Here is a 22,709-nt window from a genome sequence, read left to right as displayed (position 1 = left end):
GCGACAAGCTTCGCTCAGCGGAGAGTGGAGGCTCCAACTCCAGTTGGTTCAGCTGATTTGGGACCATTATGGAAAAGCACAGGTAGACCTGTTCACTTCCCAAGAGAACTCCCATTGCCTGCTCTGGTACTCACTCAAGTCAGAGGCTCCTCTCGGGACAGATGCACTAGCACACAGCTGGCCCCGTGGGCTGCTCAAGTATGCATTTCCCCAGTGAGCCTACTTGCACAGGTGCTGTGCAAGGTCAGGGAGGATGAGGAACAAGTCACTCTAGTGGCCCCCTACTGGCCCACTCGGACTTGGCTCTAAGATCACAAGCTCCTTGCGACAGCACCTCCCTGGTAAATTCCCCTGAGGAAAGACCTTCTTTCTGACCTCCCTCTGGCATCCGCGCCCAGACCTCTGGAATCTCCACGTCTGGCCCCAGGATGGGATGTGGAAGATCTAAGTGGTCTACCACCAGCTGTAGTAGACATGATCAACCAAAGCAGAGCTCCCTCTACCAGGCAGCTTTACGCCCTAAAGTGGCATCTGTTCGCAAATTGGTGTTCTTCCCGATCTGAAGATACGCAGAGGTGCACAGTCAGGTCGGTGCTCTCATTCCTGCAGGAAATTCTGGAGGGGCGGCTGTCCCCCTCCACCATCAAGGTGTATGTAGCCGCTATAGCGGCCCACCACGACGCAGTGGACGGTAGTTCCCTAGGAAAGCACGACTTGATTATCAGGTTTCTTAGAGGCGCCCAGAGGTTGAATCCTCCCAAACCATGCCTGTTCCCCTCATGGGATCACCCCATGGTCCTTACGGGCCTTCAGAGAGCCCCCTTCGAGCCACTAGAGTCAGTCGAGCTAAGTGCCCTCTCCCAGAAGACTGCCCTCCTGATTGCGCTCGCTTCCATCAAGAGGGTTGGAGACCTACAAGCGTTCTCTGCCAGTGACTCTTGCCTGGAGTTCGCTCCGGCAGATGCTCATGGGAGGCAGACCCAGCCTTATCGTTGCTGTGTCCGGTACATGATTTTCTAACCTGTTTAGACCGCACACAGAGCTTTAGACTCTCTGAGCAGTTCTTTGTTTGCTTTGGCGGACACAGGAAAGGGAACGCTGTCTCCAAACAGAGGCTCGCCCACTGGGTAGTCAGTGCCATCACATTGGCCGATCGGACCCAGGCCATGCCTGCCCCCTTGCGGGTTCGAGCACACTCTACAAGGAGTGTGGCATCCTCTTGCAGCGGGCTGGGCAACACCCAATACCTTTGCGAGATTCTACAATCTCCTAGTTGAGTCGGTTTTGTCCCACGTTTTGTCAGGTCTGAGCATGTAGAAATCGGTAACACGGAATAACTGACCAGGTATACTGCTTGCGCTAGCGCCTTTCCCCTCCACTGAGGCGAATACGTGCACTTTTACTCCAAGATGAGCCCAAAAACTCGCGCTCCCTGGACGTTCTTCCTCCCCAGCCCTCTGGCTCATGAATTCAGAGGAGGAATTCCCGACCAGACCCAATATGGGTACTAATTACTCTGTACTGGAATAGGTGCTCCATAGGTGCTGGTTATCACAGTAACCCTCTATAATGTATTTTCTGCACAACGGTCCCCCTGTCAGGTGGACCCGCATCTCCCTTGGGCAGTCCCCACTGCCCCGGTCGCCGTGTTTGTAGACCTCCTCCCTCATTAGGCAGGACCTACCACCGCACCACTTCCGTGTGTGGCGTAACAGGCCCATGTGACGTATTTGCCACATATTCACCTCCCCCAGCCTGGGCAGGATGTGGTCTCCATGGGGTCTTTTCCGCCTGAAAGAATAGGACTGGAAAAGAACACCTTCCCCGATGCGTTATAGCTAGATGGCCCCAGCCGCATCTAACACTCTATAAGGAGAAACATAAAGAAAGAAAAGGCCACGGCTGGCACGGCCTGCTCCCATGCTTGTCACGTCGTTTGTTCCCACCTCTCAAGGAAAATCCTTGATCTGATGCCGGGAACCTAATGAACAAAATATGACGTCTTAGTGGGGCGTTTGGGAAGGTTACATACAGTCTGATGCACATGCTTGCTTACACCGGCATCAGCAGAGACGGGGAACATCTAGTTTACTATTGTAACCACCATTCCCTGATGGAGGGAACGAGACGTTGTGTCCTCCTTACCACAACACTGCACAAAGCCACTGTATCTGTACCGAACCTTATTCTCGGCTCCTTAGTGCAGAACCTGACTGAACAGATGCATGATTCTCTGCCTTTATACCCGTATGTCTGGGAGCAGGACATGCAAATTCTGTTCTCCAATTTTTCATTGGCCTTTCAGAGGTAACCAAGGCTCTCGAAAGAAGCCCCTAGTGTCACTACAATTGACACAACGTCTCGTTCCCTCCATCAGGGAATGGGGGTTACAATAGTAACCTAGAAGTTTTCCTTCCCATTGAACACACTCACACACTCACACACACACACACACACACACACACACACACACACACACACACACACACACACACACACACAAATCCCCATATCAAAACTAATTAATGTGTATTATCTCGCATTATCAGTGTCCTAATTTTTAGGTGCAGCATTTGCTTTCATGAATCCAACGTACACAAGGGCATTTGATTGGCTTAGACCTCCATTCACACATTCATCAAGGATTAAATATAAAGTTGTTTTGGTTGCATTATACATGATTGTATGTAAAATAATAGTAATAATAATACACTGGTGGCCAAAGGTTTGGAATAATGTAAAGATTTTGCTGTTTCAGGGAGGAAATTGTTACTTTAATTCACCAAAGGGGTATTCAACTGATTATAGGCAGGACATTACTGATATAAAAAACAGCCCCATCACTATTTGAAAAAAGTAATTTTTGATCAAATCTAGACAGGCATCATTTCCAGCAGCCATCACTCCAACACCTTATCCTTGAGTCTTAATGCTAAATTGCTAATTTGGTACAAGAAAATCACTTGCCATTATATCAAACACAACTGAAAGCTATTTGGTTCATTAAATGAAGCTTAACATTGTCTTTGTGTTCATTTTGAGTTGCCACAGTATGCAATAGACTGGCATGTCTTTAGGTCAACATTAGGTAAAAAATGGCAAAAAAGAAACAGCTTTCTCTAGAAACTCGTCAGTTAGTCATTGTTTTGAGGAATGACGGCTATACAATGCTTGAAATTGCTGAAAAAAAGGTGTATACTACAGTCTTCAAAGACAAAGGACAACTGGCTCTAACAAGGACAGAAAGAGATGTGGAAGGCCCAGATACAACTAAATAAGAGGATAAGTACCTCAGAGACTCTAGTTTGAGAAATAGATGCCACACATGTCCTCAGCTGAAAGCTTAAGTGAATTCTAGCAACGCAACACCAGTTTCATGTACAACAGTAAAGAGAAGACACAGGGGTGCAGGCCTTATGGGAAGAATTGCAAAGAAAAAGACACTTTTGAAACAGAAAACAAAAAGAAAAGGTTAGAGTGGGCAAGGTAACACAGACATTGGACAACAGATAATTGGAAAAGAGTGTCTTAACCCCATTGAGCTTTTGTGGGATCAGCTAGACTGTAAATTGCGTGAGAAGTGCCCGACAAGACAGCCACATCTATGGCAAGTGCTACAGGAATCGTGGGGTGAAATGTCACCCGAGTATCTGGACAAACTGACAGTTGAATGACAACGATCTGCAAAGCTGCCATAGCTGCATGTGGAGGATTTTTGATGAGAACTCTTTGAAGTAGTTAGAAGATCTGCATTTTTTTTTTTCAAACTGTAATAGTAATTTCTCACATTATTAATGTTCTGACTATATATTGTGATCAGTTGAATGCCACTGTGGGGAATAAAAGTACCGATTTCTTTCCATGAAAGCAAAATCTGTACATTATAACAAACTTTTGACCACCAGTGTAATTACATTATGTCTCCACTTTATACAGAGCACTCCCACTATTTTCAGAAGCACCCTCAGTGATTTTGATATGGAACCGGGCCTGGGAAGTTATTTAGACACTCACACACACACACACACTTTGGGAGGCTTGCATGAACATTCAGACATTTTCTAGATTCCAACACCCTCTGTCTCTCTTTCTCTCATTTTGACCTCCCTATTCTCTCACCCTGAGACTAGTTCATAATTACAAAAGTCCCAGAATCCATCTGTGCATTCCCTTAGGATGATGTTTTGTCACATACAGTGCTCTCAGATCTCTCACTGTTCACTCCATGGTACTTGTGCTTGCTGTTTCAATAATAGGTTGACCTATTACACCACAGTCTTCAAGACACATTTCCGGACAATTTACCAGCAGAGGAAAGTTCATAATTTGCAAGTGTGTTTGGGTTACAGCATTTAATTGTATCTGATGTTTCTATCTTTTTATATTGGCATAATGCCCAATATACATATGCCACCTCTGTTTTCCAGCAAATGTTTGTTGTTACCTGTGTAAATAAATGTATTACAGTTAATAATATGTTAAATATTTGATGCTCTGTCTCTGTCTGTATCCTTCTCTCAGTGCCTGGTAACCTGGGCTGCTTTAAAGACAGCGGTGATCCGACTCCTCTATCCGGAGGCTACCAGACCTCCAACAAACTCACCATTCAAAACTGCATCAGCTTCTGCCGTAACCAAAGATACAAGGTACGAATTGCACCATTGGAAATGCAGCTATCAATTGCAAGTGGTAGAATAATGCAATAAGTCACATGAGGCTATACGGTACAGTGATTTTACCATGGTTTTGTTAGACACACGTCTTTTGTCTAATATAATTCACTAGCTTAATTGTTGGCCCATTAATATAGAATTCAGTTGATCCAAAGTCGAATTATGACTTGATGAATGGTAATTCTCATCAGATTCTCTTTACTTTAATACAGTACTTTTTTTTTACTATATTACAGTAAAAAATTTGCATCAGCATAAATTAAAGCCAGTACAACATGATACCACAATGTATAAATATTTCAATTATTTTGAGCTTTACAGTAAGACTTTTTGTGAGTTTGACCCTTAAATTATAGTCCAAGAATGTCCTCCTTAATTAGAGGAATTGTTCCCACTCATCATTCCAAGCTTCATAAGACTTTTATGAAACTGCACAAATTAAACTGTACAAAAATGTTTTTGATTTGAAAGACAATTTGCCATGGACCTGAAGGCTCAAACATACTTTGCATAATCTTTTTTAATTTTTTTATTTAACTGTGAATATTGTCCTGACTTGTTTTAATATTTAAAATCAAATGACTCAGCATAAAACAATATTTTGGCCTTTCTAGATGTAATCACTTGTATCCGCTTGAGTGTTCAGGCTTGGCAAAATCAATAATATCCATTGTATTTCATTTTCTTTTCTGATTTCCAAAACCCTTGGAATTACACTGGCATTAGAGAAATATGAGGTTTCTGATTATTTCTGTATTCTTGTGCGCTTTCTTTCAGCTTGCTGGCATGGAGTCCGGCTACGCTTGTTTCTGTGGTAATGACCTTAATTACCGTCATCATGGTGATGCTCCGAGCACAGAGTGTAACCATGTGTGTTTTGGAGATCACACCCAGCCCTGTGGAGGGGACGGACGTGTCATAGTCTTTGACAGTATGTTCTAGTTGATGTATTACCTTTGCACAGGTCACCGATTTTCAAGTTAAGGGTGCTAATGATAACAATGCCTGGTTGCATAATGCCTCCTATACACTAGACTACTTTCAAAGACATCGGATTGTGGGACCGTTTATATTACACAACTGTCTATCTTTCATTGAAGTTGTAGAGTTTTCAAATTACACGAGGAATCGGCGACAGTGGTGAACACATTACAAAACATTTCACTATTGACAAATCCCCAACGACTCTGCCTGGACTCCAAATTATGTTTCACAACAGAGTACACACGAGAAGTGATACGAGATACAAAAACAAATGCATGATCATATGTTATGGATTTCGGAATATGTATATGTTTTTAATTACCTAAAGGCATCATGTATTTTATTGGTTACAATATGAAAAAGTACCTCCTACTGAAAAATCGACCTATTTGCTTACCTGACTGTCCAAGAGAATTGGCAATTTCTCTCCAACTCTTCTCTTTCTCCATTGTGGTACAGTTCAGATGAAACATCAAATAGGCACTGGTGCTCTTGCCAATGTTCCACATATTTTTCCTCCATTTCTTTGGTCCAATGAGACTTTCTTGATACCGCAGTCATGCTAGTTGATGTTCTGTTGCAGGTACATCAGGACTCCTAACCCTGAAACTTCCCGTGCCCTGTTTCTTGCTCTCTCATTGGCTGTACGACAACACTGCAGTTGTATTCAGTGAAAACACATTTCACATTGCGTGATTTGGAATCATTGGCTTTGATCGCATATAGGTTTACCATTTATTGCATTTTGCAATTGTTTCATCACACACTGTTGCACAGGCAGAATTAATGAAATCAGGTGCTGACATGGACACATGGTTTACATGGAGACAAGAAAGACTGCATCGTCACAATCTTGGTAAAGAAAGAAGCAGATTTTATTACCATCCCTTCAATACAACAGCACACAGCATCAAGTGAATTATTTATTATTCTTTTACTATAAATGCTGACGTTAAAAATGATCAGATATTGCCACATATTTCTGCTGTATATCCCGTGGTTGTGTGACCCAGATCACTAACTCTGGTATTATAACCTTCTAGTTATTTACACTGCAGTCAATACCAGCGGAACTTACACACATTCGCTGGAAATGTTGCCGCTGCTTACTTCCACGTTGCAAAATAAGGTGGATACACTTAGGTAAAGGAAACCGTTAAGGGATTTACTATAGGGAGCAAGGTTTTACCATAATAAAATTCTACTGTTACCATGGACACGGCAATGGTAACAGTAGATCGGAAATGCCCAACTCTTGGGTAATTTATCACATAGATAATAATTTAACTTCACACTCTTCTGAAGTGCTTAAACGCCATTGTCACATGTCACCTGTTCACTTTTCAGGATGCACCAACCAAAGTAGTTTACAATAACTGCATATTTTTTTTTTCAAACTCATTTTCTGGAGGATACACAAGCAGATTTCCATTTTTAGTTGAATTTAATCGATTCAAACACTTTTTTGTGTACACATTTTCCTGTGTAAACGTCCTGAGTTTCGCATTAATGGATGGAGGATTCTACTTTTATGGCCTTTTGAGAAAGACACCTTTGATAGACTGCCCAGTAAGAGTTGGATTAGAGGTGCAAGACATTAAGAAGCTTGTATAACAATGCAGAGAACTGATTGCCATCCCAAATGAAGAATATTAGTGGTGGTCAGTAGGGGTGTAGGATATATATAAAAGTTAGCAATGTTGCAAATGAACTTGTGGTATGATTTTAATTCATCCATGTGTACAGTTTATAACGATACAGAGAGCAGTTTATACTGGGTACACTTCTGGTTTGTGTGTATTCCTAGTAGATTGCCCTCCAGCTTGTTAGCGATTTCTCATATTGCGTGACCGTCAAATCTGTACTCCAGCAACAACTGCAACAGTTATTCATCGCTTAAATGGTCTAAACTGGGTTCTCCCTATCGTGAACAAGTTTGCCTTGGCACACTATACTCTTCAATTGGTTGTATAAACATAGCCGTATATTCATTTTTTTAAACCTTGAAACTCTTAACCTATACTTAAGATGAAGTCTTCCTAACCTTAGGAAATACTTAGGAAAATGGCAGTTAAGGGGCTTTATGCAACACTTAACAGTTTTTAAGGGCACACTTAAGTATAAAATCATAAATCATAAGGGATTGTGATGCTTTACCCATAAAAAGCCTAAGTAACACTTAAGGGTTATTTCCTGCAACACCCTTAAGTTTAAGGGAATCATTAGGGTGATGTTAAGGGAAATTACACTTAAGGTGATTTATGCAACCAGGCACAAATCCTAACATATCTTGTTTGATGAACTGAGAGAGCTTATCTTACTTTAACCTGTTACTATGAGACGTGTTATTATGAAATCATGAGCTCTGTATAGACCTGATCTACTACAGTCAGTCTGCAATATCCCCTCTAATATTTACCTGATATAAAAGGAATAATTCACCCATATATGATGATTTGTTTTCTCGCCCTCTTGAGAAATCTCCATGGAACACAACAGAAGAAATTTGGTAGGGTATGAGCCGTAGTCCATATTCAAAATCTTCTGAAATCATACAATAGCTTTCAGTGATAAACAGATGGAAATTGAAGTTGTTATTCTTTTTATGGAATATTCCAGGTTCAGTACAAGTTAATGTTGATAACCACAAATATTTATTTAGACTTTTAATTTCCTTTTCCATTAACTTCCTTTCTTTAAAATAATGTTTCAAGAGTTACAGTGGAGCACTTATAATGCAAGCGAATGTGGACAATTTTTGGAGAGTTTAAAAGCCGAAATTTAAGCTTAAAATTTTATAAAAGCACATACATTAATTCCTCTGTTAAAACTAATGGATTAATTGAGCTGTAAATTTGTTAAATTGTCATTTGAACAGTAATATCTGGGGTTTGTTGACATTAACATCATCCTGGCAACAAAGTTGTAAAATTCTTTACACAAAAAAGGTTATTAAATCATTTTATCACACTACAATCATGTTTACATGCATATTGTTTATGTATTGTGGCTATAGTTATGAAGAAGTGAGTATTTTAACATTCAACAAGCGGCCCCCATTCACTTCCATTGTAATTGTCTCACTGTAACACATACTTTTGTTTTTGTAAAGAATAATAATTGTTGTAGTAATCAAGATTATGCCACAAATGCTATCGATTGAGCTTAACTTGCACTGAACCCGGAATATTCCTTTAACATCTTTTGTGTTTCATGGAAGAAAAAAGTAATGGGTTTGCAACATAAGTATAAGATGACAGAATTTTCATTTTTCTAAGTAACTTCAGCATGAGAGAGTTTAAGATGTATTAAAGTGATGTATATACTTCAATTAAGTATATATAAATATTTATTAGAAGAAATGTAATTAGCTTAGCAACCTCTATTTTCAATAATGAAAAGCATTGAAAAGAAGTTATCACTCTTCCCCTGTAGCAAAAGTGGGAGCTTGTGGAGGAAACTACACCTCGCCCTCTGCAGTGATCTACTCTCCTGACTTCCCAGACAAATATAAACCTGGCAGGGTCTGCTACTGGACCATTCAGGTACATTTAATGCTTTTAATATTCGAATGGAGGACGAGCTTCTAGTGCCAAGACACACCAAAATTATTAGAATATGTATCTGGCATAAAGGCTGCCAAAGTCACTATCTTGGACATTTTGTTCTCCCAGGTTCCAGGGGCATCTGTCATTCTGTTTAACTTTACTTTTTACAATATTGTGGATCAGACTGATATGGTGGAACTTCTGGATGGCTACTCTAATCAGGTGATGGCACGATTTGATGGGCGCAATCCACCACGGGACATTGTGAACGTCACTGTAGACTTCGTCATTCTGTATTTTTATTCGGACAGGACGAACGAGGCACAGGGATTTTCTCTTCTTTATCATGGTGAGGATTCAATTTTTATTGATTGAACTCTTTAAGCTTAAGCACCACCTGTTTTCAGCAGGGGGCAGTAAGCGGACCTCTAGCTGTATAAGCAATGCACAGCTGTTCAGAGAACAAACAACACACTCAGGCTTGCTTTACACTACGTGTACTAGTGTTCAAATACAGCTGGACATTTTAAGTTTTAAACTGATTATCTTGACACAGCAGCCTAAAATCGCTGTGTTTATGATGCAATGCAACCACTAAAAGCATTCATCAGACACCTGTGTACGTTGAGATAGCCTTAGAAAAGCCATTATGATATGTCCATGTGTGGCAGGCGGAGGGCGGGGCAGGGTCGTGATTCTGCACACCTGGCCCCTAATCAGGCTAATTAGCCCTCAAGAGAGATAAAGGCCGACTGGAAGCTGCAGTGCGACAGAGAAAGAGAGATTTATGGACAGCTGTCCGACACCTGTGTGTGTGTGTTTGTCTTTTTGGTTCAGTTTATAATTATTTATATCGTCAAGCCGGTTCTCGCCTCCTCCTTTCCCTTTAACCCTTTTACACACACACACACACACACACACACACACACACACACACACACACACACACAGGTGTCGAACAGCTGTCCGCAAATCTCTCTCACTGCCGTCTTCAGTCTGCCTTTATCCCTAATTAGCCTGATATGGGGTCGGGTGTGCGGAATCACGATCCAGCCCCGCCCTCCGCCCTGCCACACCAGGGTTGGAGAGTTACTTTTGAAATGTATTCCACTACAGATTACAGAATACATGCTGTAAAATGTTATTTGTAACATATTTCATTAGATTACTCAAGGTCAGTAACATATACTAATACTTTGGATTACTTCTTCAGCACAGTAATTTTACAGGAAAACAATAAAAAAAAATATCAAGAATATGATTTTTGCCCTAGTATCAAAAGGTCTCACTAGAAAAAAAGAAATTAGGATCCAACGTGAATGTTCTTGATAAAAAAATATGATCGTGTCTGGTAACATGTGCATGTAAAATGGCTAGAAATAGCATTTTAGCTTAGCGTAAAGCTAACAATTTTCACAAGGTTTATTTCTATTTCTTCTGCTCCAAACTTACTTCAAACTTACTTCTCTGTCTGCTTGTATGAATGTAACACATCATATGAAAGTGTTTCACCGCTATTCAAATGCACTTTGGATCACATCATTTATATGTATAAATATTTTCCATCTGAAAGGACTAAATATTAAATGAAACAAATTACAATAAAATTACATGGAAGAGTAATCTCTTCAGTAATCAAAATGCTTTTTGAATGTAACTGTATTCTAATTATTTAAATTGTAACTGTAGTGGAATACAGTTACTTATATTTTGTATTTTAAATACTTAATCCAATTACATGTATTTTGTTACTCCCCAATACTGAATATATCTATCTCTGACCGATTCACAAATTCTATTGCAAAAGAAATTGCTGTGGACTGCAGGTCATGATAGGCTTATGTTAAAGAATATGGTAATAAATACACTTTTTGATCTTATCAATGCTCTACTAGATTGCCACAATAATATAATGCGTTTTAATTATCTGAATTATAATTTATATAATACAGTATCTATTTTATTTATAATTATTTAAATATAACTATTTATAATTATTTGATCATTATATATTAAATTGTTGTTATTTGAGGGGCTTTAACTATACTTTAATGCAAAACATACCAGGTAATTTCCATGTGTTGTTTAAAGGTATTGTTACTAGAAACCAATCACAATAAAGTAGTGCATGTATAGATTTGCATCTGCAGGTGCAGCCTGATGCATTCTCTACTACATCTTTGCATTTGCACTGCAGCATCTGATGGGTAACTTAGTACAGATTTACTGTACCTGTAGAGAAAAATAGAATGGTTCAACCAAAAATTTGAATTCTCTCGTCATTTTATTCACTCTGTTGCCGTCTCAAATTTGTTTAGGTTTGTGTTACCCAAGCAAAGATATTTTGAAGTATGTATGATTTTTGTCCATACAATGCAAGTGAAGTGGGTGCAAAACTTTCAAGGTCTAAAAAAGGACATAAAGGCAGCATAAAGATAATTCATACAAATCGAGTGGTTTAATCAATGTCTTCTGAAGTGTGAGAAATAGACAAACATTTAAGTCCTAATTCGCTATAAAATCTTGACATCCGCGCTCTGTGTATGTGAGGAAGTGCAAACAAGCTCCTCTCATGAATGCACATAGGAGACTAATAGATTTTCTCTTCTGAAACCTTTTACATAATCAGTATACATCAATGTAACAAGAATGAGACTAATCACAAGTGATTTATCCAGTTATGCTGTCACTTAAACAATCAGTATTAGTTATTATTAATGAAAGTAGAATAGTCCAAAGCCACATATGTGTAAGCACTGATCAACTACACTGAATGGTTCTTCTCTGTTGCATTGCACTCTGAATGCTCTGACCATTTTTTCGGTTCTAAACAATTTTCAGACACACTGTCACTTTCTGTTGTGTTACTTCGGGAGGCAGAATTCACTAACCACAATCTGAGGAATAATAATTGACAATGGGAAGTATGAAATGGAAAAAAATGTTTTGCTGAAAGAAAAGGTCAGCGGATCAAATTGGCTTTCACCATTCACAGAGCCGTTTTTGCCTGCAGGCAGAGTTTGATTCAAACACAACATATTGGTTTTATATCTGTGTCTGCTACACTGAGGTAATTTGTGATTGACTGAGGTGATGTTATTTTGAAACAGGTGGAAAAATATCTTTCTGTAATGTCGAGAGTATGTCATCACTGGTGAATGCAGGAGAGAAAAGACATCAGAGATTTTAAATGCAAATATTATTACACAGTTTACATTTTATGAAGAAAATGTGAGTGTTTTCTGTGTTTTTTGTATTCTGTATGGTTGCTAGGCTGTTCGGGGTAGTTGCTAGGGCATTGCTAGAATGTACTGGGTGCATTTCAGAAATATTTCTTTTTTTTAAAGCAAAACGTTTCTACGAAATTCTCATATGTATTTAAATATATCAAACTTTTTACTCAGAGTTTTATGCCGAGTGCAAAATAGAGGCATTTTCACTAGTGAACTTCTCACCCTGCTGTATATTGGTGCACAAATGATAATTATTACTATTTCAAATTCCTTATCACAACATATTAACTCAGTTTTCCTCCCCACAGCTTTCAGAAATCAAGGTGTCAGACCTGATGAAGAGGATGATGACGATGATGGTGATGAAGAGGACACCAGTACAGTGAGGCCTCATACTGGAAGCACGACTGAAAAATCAAACAGCAGTCAGAGTGGGAAATCCTCCCTGCTGTACTACGTAATCACATCAAGCCCTGCAAACATGCCAGGTCAGTGGCATGGACCGGGCCAGACGGCAGGCCACAGAACCAGTATGTGTCTACTTCTATTCATTATACTTCAGTTACACTTAGCTTACACTCAGTCCTCACTTACTTTTCATACCAGATGTCATTAACTTAGCATAGGCAGAAATGTTAGTGAGATTACTTATTATGGACTTGTTTGGCATTATAATTTTTATCCTTGCCTTATACTGCAGCCCCTATTCCCCATTTTTTCCCTTACAATAACATAATTTTTTCACCCAATTTGGAATGGCCAATACCCAATGTGCTTTTAAGTCCTCGTGGTCGTGTAGTGACTCGCTCAATGCGGGTCTGCGTCTGAGACCGTCAACCCACGTATCATATCACGTGGCTTGTTGAGCACGTTGCCACGGAGACATAGCACGTGTGGAGGCTTCACGACATCCCCCGCGGTATCTCTGCTCAACTCACCACGTGCCCCACCGGCACGCCCTCGGATTCGAACTAGACAGCATCTTAACCATTGAGCTACCCAGGCCCCCAACAATAACATTATTATTATTTACCTGTTTAAGTAATTATATTACCTTTTTAAGTTCTCAGTGCTAGGCGTAAAATAAATATGGAATGCATATTTCAACAAAGGCATTCAAAAGAGCTAAAAAGAAAACTCAATGCAAAGACAGAGACTATTCTAGATGTTTAGTCTATGTCAAGACAAGTGTTTTTTTATGTATATATGTATATGGATCAGTAATATAAATTAAATAAATTAATTATTAAAGTCTACTGATCCCTAAAATAATATTACCAAAAAGGGAAAAATAAGAATAGTATTTCGCATTAAGAACATGAAGATTATTTTTTAGGACCATGACGATTTTTTTTATTATATTAGGGATGAGAAAATGTGCTTAATTGTCATGAAAATAATTTCACAATGAAAATATTGCCAACCATCCCATATAAGAATAGTTCACCCATATGCCATTCCAAATGTGTATGACTTTCTTTCATCTGCTGAACTCAAATGAAGGGTTTTAGATGAATATCTCAGCTCTTTTGGTCCATACAATGCAAGTGAATGTGTGCCAAAATATTAAAGCTTAAAAAAATCACAAAAGTTAGCGTAAAAGTAATCCATAAGACTTCATTTGTTAAATCAAATCTTCAGACATGATATGATGGGCATGGGTGAGAAACAGATCAATATTTAAGTCCTTTTCTTTCACTATAAATTTTCCTCCCTTCTCAGTCAATCTGCACTTCACTTTCACATTCTTCTTCTCGTGTTTTTAGTGACTCACATTCTTCATGCATATATTTCTTGCAATAAATGACTTTATTTTATGTAATAAGTAGGGCTGTCAATTTAACGTGTTAATTGAGTGCGATTAATTTGACAAATATAACGTGTTAAAAAAAATTACACGATTAATCGCACCATAATAAGGAAGATTCCTGAGAAATGCAAGCTTGTAGTACCACCTGTTTAATCCAGAGGGCAGTAAGTGTAATTTCAGCTGTATGATATATGATATATTATATATATATATATATATATATATATATATATATATATATATATATATATATATATATATATATATATATATATATATATATATATATATATATATTTAAATATTTAAAGAAAACTATAATTATATATTGATATAAGTATGTATAATCTTTATATATAGAATTTTTGTTATATGAGGAGCTTTCTCAGCAAATATTTGTATATGCGATTAATCGCGATGAATTAATCAGGACACCATGTAATTAATTTGATTAAAAAAAATATATCGATTGACAGCCCTAATAATAAGATTGTGAACACTTATGGAGATATGGATTAAAACACTGGAGTCATATAGATTACCTTTATGATTCCTTTATGTGCTTTTTTGAGCATCAAACTTTTGGTACCTATTCACTTGCATTGTATGGACCTAAAGAGCAGAGATATTCTACTAAAAAATCATAATTTGTGTTCTGCGGAAGTAAGAAAGTCATACTAATCTGGTATGGCATGATGGTGAGTAAATGATAAGAGAATTTTCATTTTGGGGTGAATTATCACATTAAGGGAACAAAATTGCGCATTAAAATCCATACAGGACACAGCAGACAAGCAGAGGTTTCAGTCGTGATTTCTGTCAAAACCTAAATTAAAACAGCAGCAGTTTGATGTGTTGATGTGATGTGTCTGAACTGTTAAATACAAAATAGAACAATACAGGTTTATTTTTACAGCTTTGTTATTTCCTTACATTTCCCTTGTGATAAACAGTATTTACCGCCAAAACATTCAACACAACAACAAAATGACAAAGATTCTCACAGCTTAATTATTTATGGCTAAACAATAGTCACAACTACTTTATAACTGTAGCAAATGCAAAACCTAATCTAGTTCTATAGTATTTTAGCGAAACAATGGCTTTCATGGTGCATTTTTATAAGGGAATTTACCGAATTTTATCTTTCCTTAGCTAACTAACTTACTGTTCCATAGGTAGCCCCTATTTATGGTAGATACTTGTTTTTTGTGGTGAAACTGTGTGTTTCTGTATGATTGTAAATATGAGGCTGCATTAGTTTTACTGTCGGTAATAAACATGTCATGTTTTACAGTGTGGACTATCTATGCGCTAGCTGCCCTGCTAATGCTAACAGCAATAGCCATGGTAGCTAAGCTGCTACTGCACCTTACTGTAAAGTAAGTAAACGTATCACAAAATTATGAATTTAATAAAATTTTTTAAGCTTTGTTTTTTGTGTTGTGACTGTAAAGCATCAATTGAAAAATAATAGTGAAAGATAGACAAAATTGAGTAGCTCAAACAGAATTCCCCCTCAAACAGTTGGGTTTAATTGCAGGCTAAAGGGGTAGCTACTATATACTGTATATGTCAACTTTGAGTCGCTTCTTTATCCGTGTGCTTTTGTCAGATTTATTGTTGCTGTTTTACTCTTAATGGATGTTTTTTTTACACATATCGAAGCATATGTAAAAGTTTTATTGGCATTAACTTTCGTTTTGGTCCTGATTTTTATACCTTGTTGTCCCTCTTTGTTTCTTAGGTCCTCATCCATTCCATCGATCAGCAGTTCAGAATCATGTGTGCAGAGCACCACATCTGAACCTTGGATCATCTTCTACAGACCTTCCACCATCTCACTGTTTAAGAAGAAACTCAAGAACCACCATGGGGACCTTAGCCCTCTCGTGGGAATCTAACTTCAACTCTTCTTACCTCTACGGCTGCTTTAGCCCCCCTGTAAGGAATGCACACACTGTACGTAATGCTACTGGGCTACGGAAAGGGAGTAGAACCATCCTTGATCGACTTCAAAAGACCAGAGCAAAGCTCAGCCAACAGGGATGATTGGTTGTTGGTAAGGAACTTGGCCAGAAAGGTACAGAGAGACCTCAATCCCACTGGCCAAAACGAATTTACTTTTAATTTGCATCTCAACCAATCACGGATGATGTGACAAGTGCACAAATAAACCAAGTGATATGATTAGCAAAAGAAATGTCTGGTTTGTCTTGACATTGTAGAGCAACAGACCAAAACAAACTCATAATGGATGCCAAAAAAGGGCCCAACCGTTTCTCCAGGTGCTTTTGCAGAAGCGATCAACCCCTGATAAATGTCTTCAGAAAGGGTGAGACTCCCCGTGGACCACACTGAAAGACAAAACCACTTGTATAACCAATATAATGCCACTCATGTGCCCAACTAGCCCCTCTGGAAGAGAGATACGATTCAGTTTCTGTCGCTCTAATGTAGATCACCTCTTTTTGAGGAGCACAGAACTTCTTTCTCATAAGATAAAAGAGCTGTTTGAACCAGCAGAGGATTGATGACACAATCATGTAGAGGAGAAAGTGTTTCAGATCTTTGAGGACTCAAAGTGAACAACAAAGTAGTCTCGAGAGAGTTGGAGAGTAGACGAATGGATTGCGAAGTACCAAAGCCTGCAATTGCTACAAGTTGGGCAATGTTCAAGACGAGTTCTAGTTAAGTAATCCCTATGGACCTCTCATGCCATCTTTTTTGGTCTGTGTTGGGTTTTGATCTTTCTGTAATGCCTTTAAGTGCCTTAAGGACTGAAAAAACTCTTCTAAGTGGCCACAATGATGTAAACAAGCATTGATCCTTCGGACCATTGAATTGAAAATGAGAAGAAGCACTAAGAAATTTTTTTCAGGGGATTGTGGGTGTCGTTGGGGCATATTGTTCTTGTCAGGTTTTTGACTTGAGCAAAAGAAGCATTGTGATGAACATTGTGTAATTCTGTGTTGGAATGATCAAAGGTTATTCCCTTTTCATTTCACTCCCCAACGGAGGCAGTGGTGAAATTCTTCCAAAACAATTTGTTCTTTCTCCCCCTTCACCATAACTTTTGCTTTCAGATTCTGAAGCACTTTTCCAGTCAACCAAAAACCACGAGGATCACTGCACTGCTTGCTATGAGGACTGAGGATGTTCCTACAAAGGAACACACAATCGGTTAAGGGTCATGAGTACAGCACTTGAACAGCCATTAGTTACAGATCAAGATATGAGTTGACACGAGGGGTGTCTTACAGTTTTGTGTTCAATGCTCGATGTTACACTTGATGTGTCCTAACCAGTCATGATATGACAACAAGCTTTTTGTTTAATGAAAAAGATTCTGTCATCATTTACTCAACCATTTGTCATTTCAATCCCGTATGATTTACTATCTTCCATGGAACACAAAATGAGATGTTAGGCAGAATCCCAGCCTCAGTCACCATTCACTTTCATTGCATCTTTTTTTCTCATGCAATGAAAGTGAATGGTGCCCGAGACTGGACATTTAGCCTAACAGCTCCGTTCGAGTTTCAATACAAGTTAAGCTCAATTGACAGACATTGTGGCATAATATTGATTAACACACATAAACACAAAAAAACAAAATATGGATTCGTACCTCAAGCAAAAATTGTGGTTACAGTAAGGCACTTACAATGGAAGTGAATGGGACCAATGTATAAATATAAAAAATACACAATGTTTTAAAAGTATAGCCACAATACATAAACGTTATACATGTTAACATGATTTTAGTGTGATAAAATCGCTGACTATCCTTTTGTGAAAAGTTATATCCAATATTACAACTTGTTGCCATGACAACATAATGCCGGTAACCCCTGTAAGCGGTTTTATAACACTAAAACATTTTTAACATGTATAATGTTTATGTAAAATGTATGTAATAATGTAACATAAATGCATAAATGTGTTTTTGTGGTGATATTTTTTTAATATTTTTTAATATTTATGGAATGGCCCCATTCACTTCTATTGCAAGTGCCTTACAGTAACTGCAATTTTAGCTTGTATTTAAATATACAAGGGACAAGTCTAAATTGTTCCCGGTGGTTATCTGCTATACAATACAATAACTTGTATTGAACCTGGATCATTCCTTTAGTGTGTAGTTATGTGATGCAACATTTTGAACCAATGAGATTTTACTGTGGGTCGGACTTCCAAAACAGCGCCACAGATTTAGAAGCCAAATGATTAGCACGCTGTCCTTGTCACTCATTGCAATTTTAATCATCTGATGTTTTATCGCATCAAACCTGATTTGGGCACAGTGATACAGTTGTTTTAGCAATATTGTGAAGGCCCCTCATTTCAACGTCCATGTATGTGAGTACATTCAGTATATAGCCAAACACCCTGAAAATGGGTGGTCAGCAATACATTATTTGTGGGTGCCACAATTACAGCACTTACCAACAAAACAAATGAACAAAATCACCATATGCACTTTTATTTATTCTAACAGAAGTACTTATCTTGGGTCTTGTCTTGGGGGGGGGGGTATTCGAGTGCAGGTCAAGTCTTGAGCCCTCCTCCAGGGACAGTGAGCCAAACATGATTACACTATCCTCATGGCAGGATTACATTAATTTGCGAACTACTGAAATACTGTATAACTATAGACCTGTAATTGAGCAAGCTGCCCACCCAGTGTTTCAAGGTTCTTCCTCAATTCAAGTGTATTTGGCTGACCCGATGCTGTATTTTTGCCATATTTTCATTTGCACACTGTCCTAATTATTGCATACTTCATACCCTTAGCTCTGAAGTGCCCGGGGCTACCCATGCATGCTATAGTATCACCAGTCACAGACAGAAAGAGATAAAGAGACCATGGCTGTCAAATCACATAGAGACAAACTCAAAGTGACAGGTTAATTCTAACAAGGTCTTATTTGTCTGGAAAGACTGGTGAGTAATGCAGAATCCAGATTTTCACTTATATAGCCTGAATAGTACTTTTAGCAATGGAAAAAGTGTCATATCCTTTTGTGGTTTATCACAATGTCAGTGCGCTTTCCTTCCGAGTAACCAAGATGGGAATCCCTATAATTTTGGGAAAGGGTGCTTCCAGGGATTATAAAAAAGATGTTGTTTTCATGGAATTGTAAATAAAATAGTGAGAATTTTAATTTATACCATAAATTATTATTTTGGATGTAAATGGAACATAATCTATCTTTTGTATAAAGACCTTTGTAGTTTTTATTTAATGTGTTCTGTGTGCAAAAATAATAAATATGCATGTTTCTTATGCCTGTTGTGTCTCTTTTGTGCTCTATGAATTGTCACTAATGCCATTTTTATTAATGAGGACAGGGAAAACAGAGAAGGGAGATTTACAATGCAAATTAGATCTTTAAGGACACTCCAAAATTTGCTTGCAAGATGACCAAAGTTTCTGCAGCATTTTAGTATACAGATATGACAAAGGGGGAAATACTCAAACAAACATGCATTTGAAAACTAGACAGACCTCTAAAATGCTAACATCTGCTGGAGACTTGAGAAGGAAAAGGTTAAGGAAGGAAGAAATTCTGCTCTGATGTTTTCTGTGTTGCTCAAATGCTTATCAGATAAAATGACTACCAGACGCAGAGTGGATGCACAAACAAAGCCTGAATTACAGGCCCCATGTGTAAGCCATTTCCCCCTCTGTGTGTGTGTGGAGGTCCAGCTGCCCACCTGCAGATGTTTATGGTATGTGTGGTGAGCGCATTTACAAATGTGGATAACAAAGTACTTTTACTATACTGTCAATTAAAAGTTTGGGCTCATAATTTCCACAACCAACTTATTGAGGTGCCACCTGGGATGCTTTTGATACAGTAATTTAAGGAATAGTTCACTCAAAAATGTGTATTATCTCGTAATTTTCTCACCCTCATGCAATCAGATGTGTTTGACTTTCTTCTGCTGAACACAAAGATTTTCTGTTGGTCCATTCAATGCGAGTGAATGGGTACCAAAATTTTTAAGCTCAAAAAAGTAATCCGTTAGGCTCCAGTGGTTGTATCTATATCTTCAAAAACAATGTGATTGGTGTAGGTGAGAAACAGACACATTTTTAAGTCCTTTTATACTATAAATTCGGCTCCCTACCCAATAGGTGACAGTATGCATGAAGAATGTTAAAGTGAAAATGGAGATTAATAGTAAAAAAAAAAAAAAGCACAAATATTGATCTGTTTCAAACCCACACTTATCATTACCCACGCTTCTGAAGATATGGATTTAACCATTGGAGTCGTGGTTATGTTGCTTTTAAGTTTTGGAGCTTCAAAATTTTGGTACCCATTCACTTGCATTGTATGGACCTACAGAGCTTAAATATTCTTCTAAAAATCTTTGTGTTCAGAAGAAGAAAGAAAGTCATACACATCTGGGATGGCAATGTGGTGAGTAAATGATGTGAGAACTTTCATTTTTGGGTAAACTATCCCTTTAAGTTCCCATGTTTGCTGTGCATGTGTTGGCTGCTTTCCCTTCACTGTCTGGTCCAATGCATCCATGAAAAACAAATATTGAGGGTTTGGTTTTGTAAAGACATCAATGCTTTAACACGATTACATTTGTCTACAAAACTAACTTTAAGCATTTACCCAGAGCACAATTTTTTATTTAACATTTTTTTTTTTAAATCACGAAATACATAAATTCATTGAAGCATGTCCAAACTTTTCACTGGAGAATGTGAGTCAGACAGACCTGTGAAATACAAAAGTAACATTTATCATTGAGGTTTATTATTGTATGACTGATGCACTCCACTACAGATATCGGGCAGTTAATCTATTTTATTCATAGTGATATGTCTGAATATGATTACCCCATATAAAACCCATAAGCCTTTTACTCTTCGAGCAACGCTTCAAGTACCATTCTTTCACAATATGCTGCGTTTAGTCAGACGCCCAGTCAGTAGTGTTGTAATGAGCATGAAAATTAATCCTGTACTGCTCCCTATTGGTAAGGGTCATTAAACGCACCATTTTTTATGAAAAACTGAAGGCTGCACAAAAGGCCAGAGACAGTTTAGCAGAGACGGACCAATGGTATTTAAATGAATGGGAGAAATTGGAACGGCCAACGGATGTAGAAAACGAAGTCCCGCCTTACATGTAAAAGAGCCAATCTCCTTTAAGATACAGACATCGCCTTTCAGTCAACTCAAGAATGGGCATGCGCGTTAGCTGAACCCGCCTGAAAACTTTTTTAGCGTGATCTGAGCGAAAGAGCAGTTTATGATACCATTGTTGTCAGATTGTATTACTAATTTTAAATATGCTATTTGATTGTAATATTGCTTGTTAAGTAGAGTAGGAGCTGTATCTTTATGCCGCTTGTTTATGTAAAAACAAAAACACTCCCCAGCATGCACGGGAAGCGCTCCAAAGATGGCCGCCGAGTGAACTGACTTGCCTTGAAAGGGACTTTGAAAAGTCTTTGTGTCAAAATAGTGTCATTTTTCCCTTGCGTACTGGACTAATGGAAAATGCTGCCTCCGGAGGCTGTACAGCCATTAACTGATTAGGCAGCAGGGTAGCAAGCCAGCTGCCTAAATTTTCGGATGCAGCCTATGCATGGAACGTTGACTACGTATTTCCGGTCAAATCTCAGGTGTATACAAATCTTCCAGTTTCGTATTCAGCTAACTCGAAAGTGTCAAGAGTTGTAGGAAACGACTGTTCTTTCTAAAATAAAGTGCTTTATCACAACAAATGTGGTTTTATTTAGTAAAAGTATAAAACATATCTCATTTATGAGCTCCAAATGTGTAATATATACGAGCACTACCATTGTATAAGTTTTCCTCTGTGTTCAAAGTATTAACATCCAGCGATTGTACAGTGATTTACAAGTGAGTAATACTGCAACACGTGATTCGAGAGCACAAACTATCACCTGAAGACGATGTTGGACAGTTGCTCCGTTGCTCAGCTGAGGTTAGCGGCATCCACAAGGTGACGAATCATCAGTGATAACACTGCACAGTAGGCTAGTGATTTATTTAGTAAATTATTATATTTTCCCTAGTGTTGAGTTTGAGTGCATCTTAGTCAAGTCCGAGTCCAGTCCGAGTCCAAAAGGGGCCGAGTCTAACTCAAGACAGAGTCCAAAACAGGCCTAGTCAATTACATTTGTTACCGTAAACTCAGCATCAATATTTTAAGCTTATTTTAACCTTCACAACTAAGAAAAACAATTTGTCAATATAAATGCAACAAAAACACCTGTTGCATTTCATGATTAATATCCTGCTGAACAAACATATATGCATATGTTTTAGGTGTATGAAGACAAAACTGTCCTTCAAGTTTAATCAACAAATCAACAGATAATTTAAAAAGTCAACAGAACACAATAAGAAGTGTGTTGAAGGTTCAGCACACTTCTTATTGTGTTCTGTGTTGAAGGTTCAACA

At 38.3% G+C, this 22,709-nt stretch overlaps 1 protein-coding gene across 1 annotated transcript in view; it reads left to right on the top strand.

The window, feature by feature from the left end:
- The window catches only part of LOC127643279 (kremen protein 1-like), a 91,008-nt gene extending 71,484 nt beyond the window's left edge, over positions 1 to 19,524 (top strand). Inside the window, exons 4-10 of the mRNA XM_052125949.1 lie at positions 4,522 to 4,646; positions 5,451 to 5,604; positions 9,093 to 9,202; positions 9,332 to 9,554; positions 12,747 to 12,968; positions 15,546 to 15,630; positions 15,996 to 19,524. Of these exons, the coding sequence (XP_051981909.1) occupies positions 4,522 to 4,646; positions 5,451 to 5,604; positions 9,093 to 9,202; positions 9,332 to 9,554; positions 12,747 to 12,968; positions 15,546 to 15,630; positions 15,996 to 16,152 (1,076 nt within the window). The 3' untranslated portion in view covers positions 16,153 to 19,524. The remainder of the gene's footprint in view (positions 1 to 4,521; positions 4,647 to 5,450; positions 5,605 to 9,092; positions 9,203 to 9,331; positions 9,555 to 12,746; positions 12,969 to 15,545; positions 15,631 to 15,995) is intronic.
- Positions 19,525 to 22,709: the final 3,185 nt, after the last annotated feature.

The sequence above is a fragment of the Xyrauchen texanus genome, chromosome 4, assembly GCF_025860055.1.
Source record: "Xyrauchen texanus isolate HMW12.3.18 chromosome 4, RBS_HiC_50CHRs, whole genome shotgun sequence".
Lineage (NCBI taxonomy): Eukaryota > Metazoa > Chordata > Actinopteri > Cypriniformes > Catostomidae > Xyrauchen > Xyrauchen texanus.
This window is presented reverse-complemented; position numbering and strand designations above follow the sequence as displayed.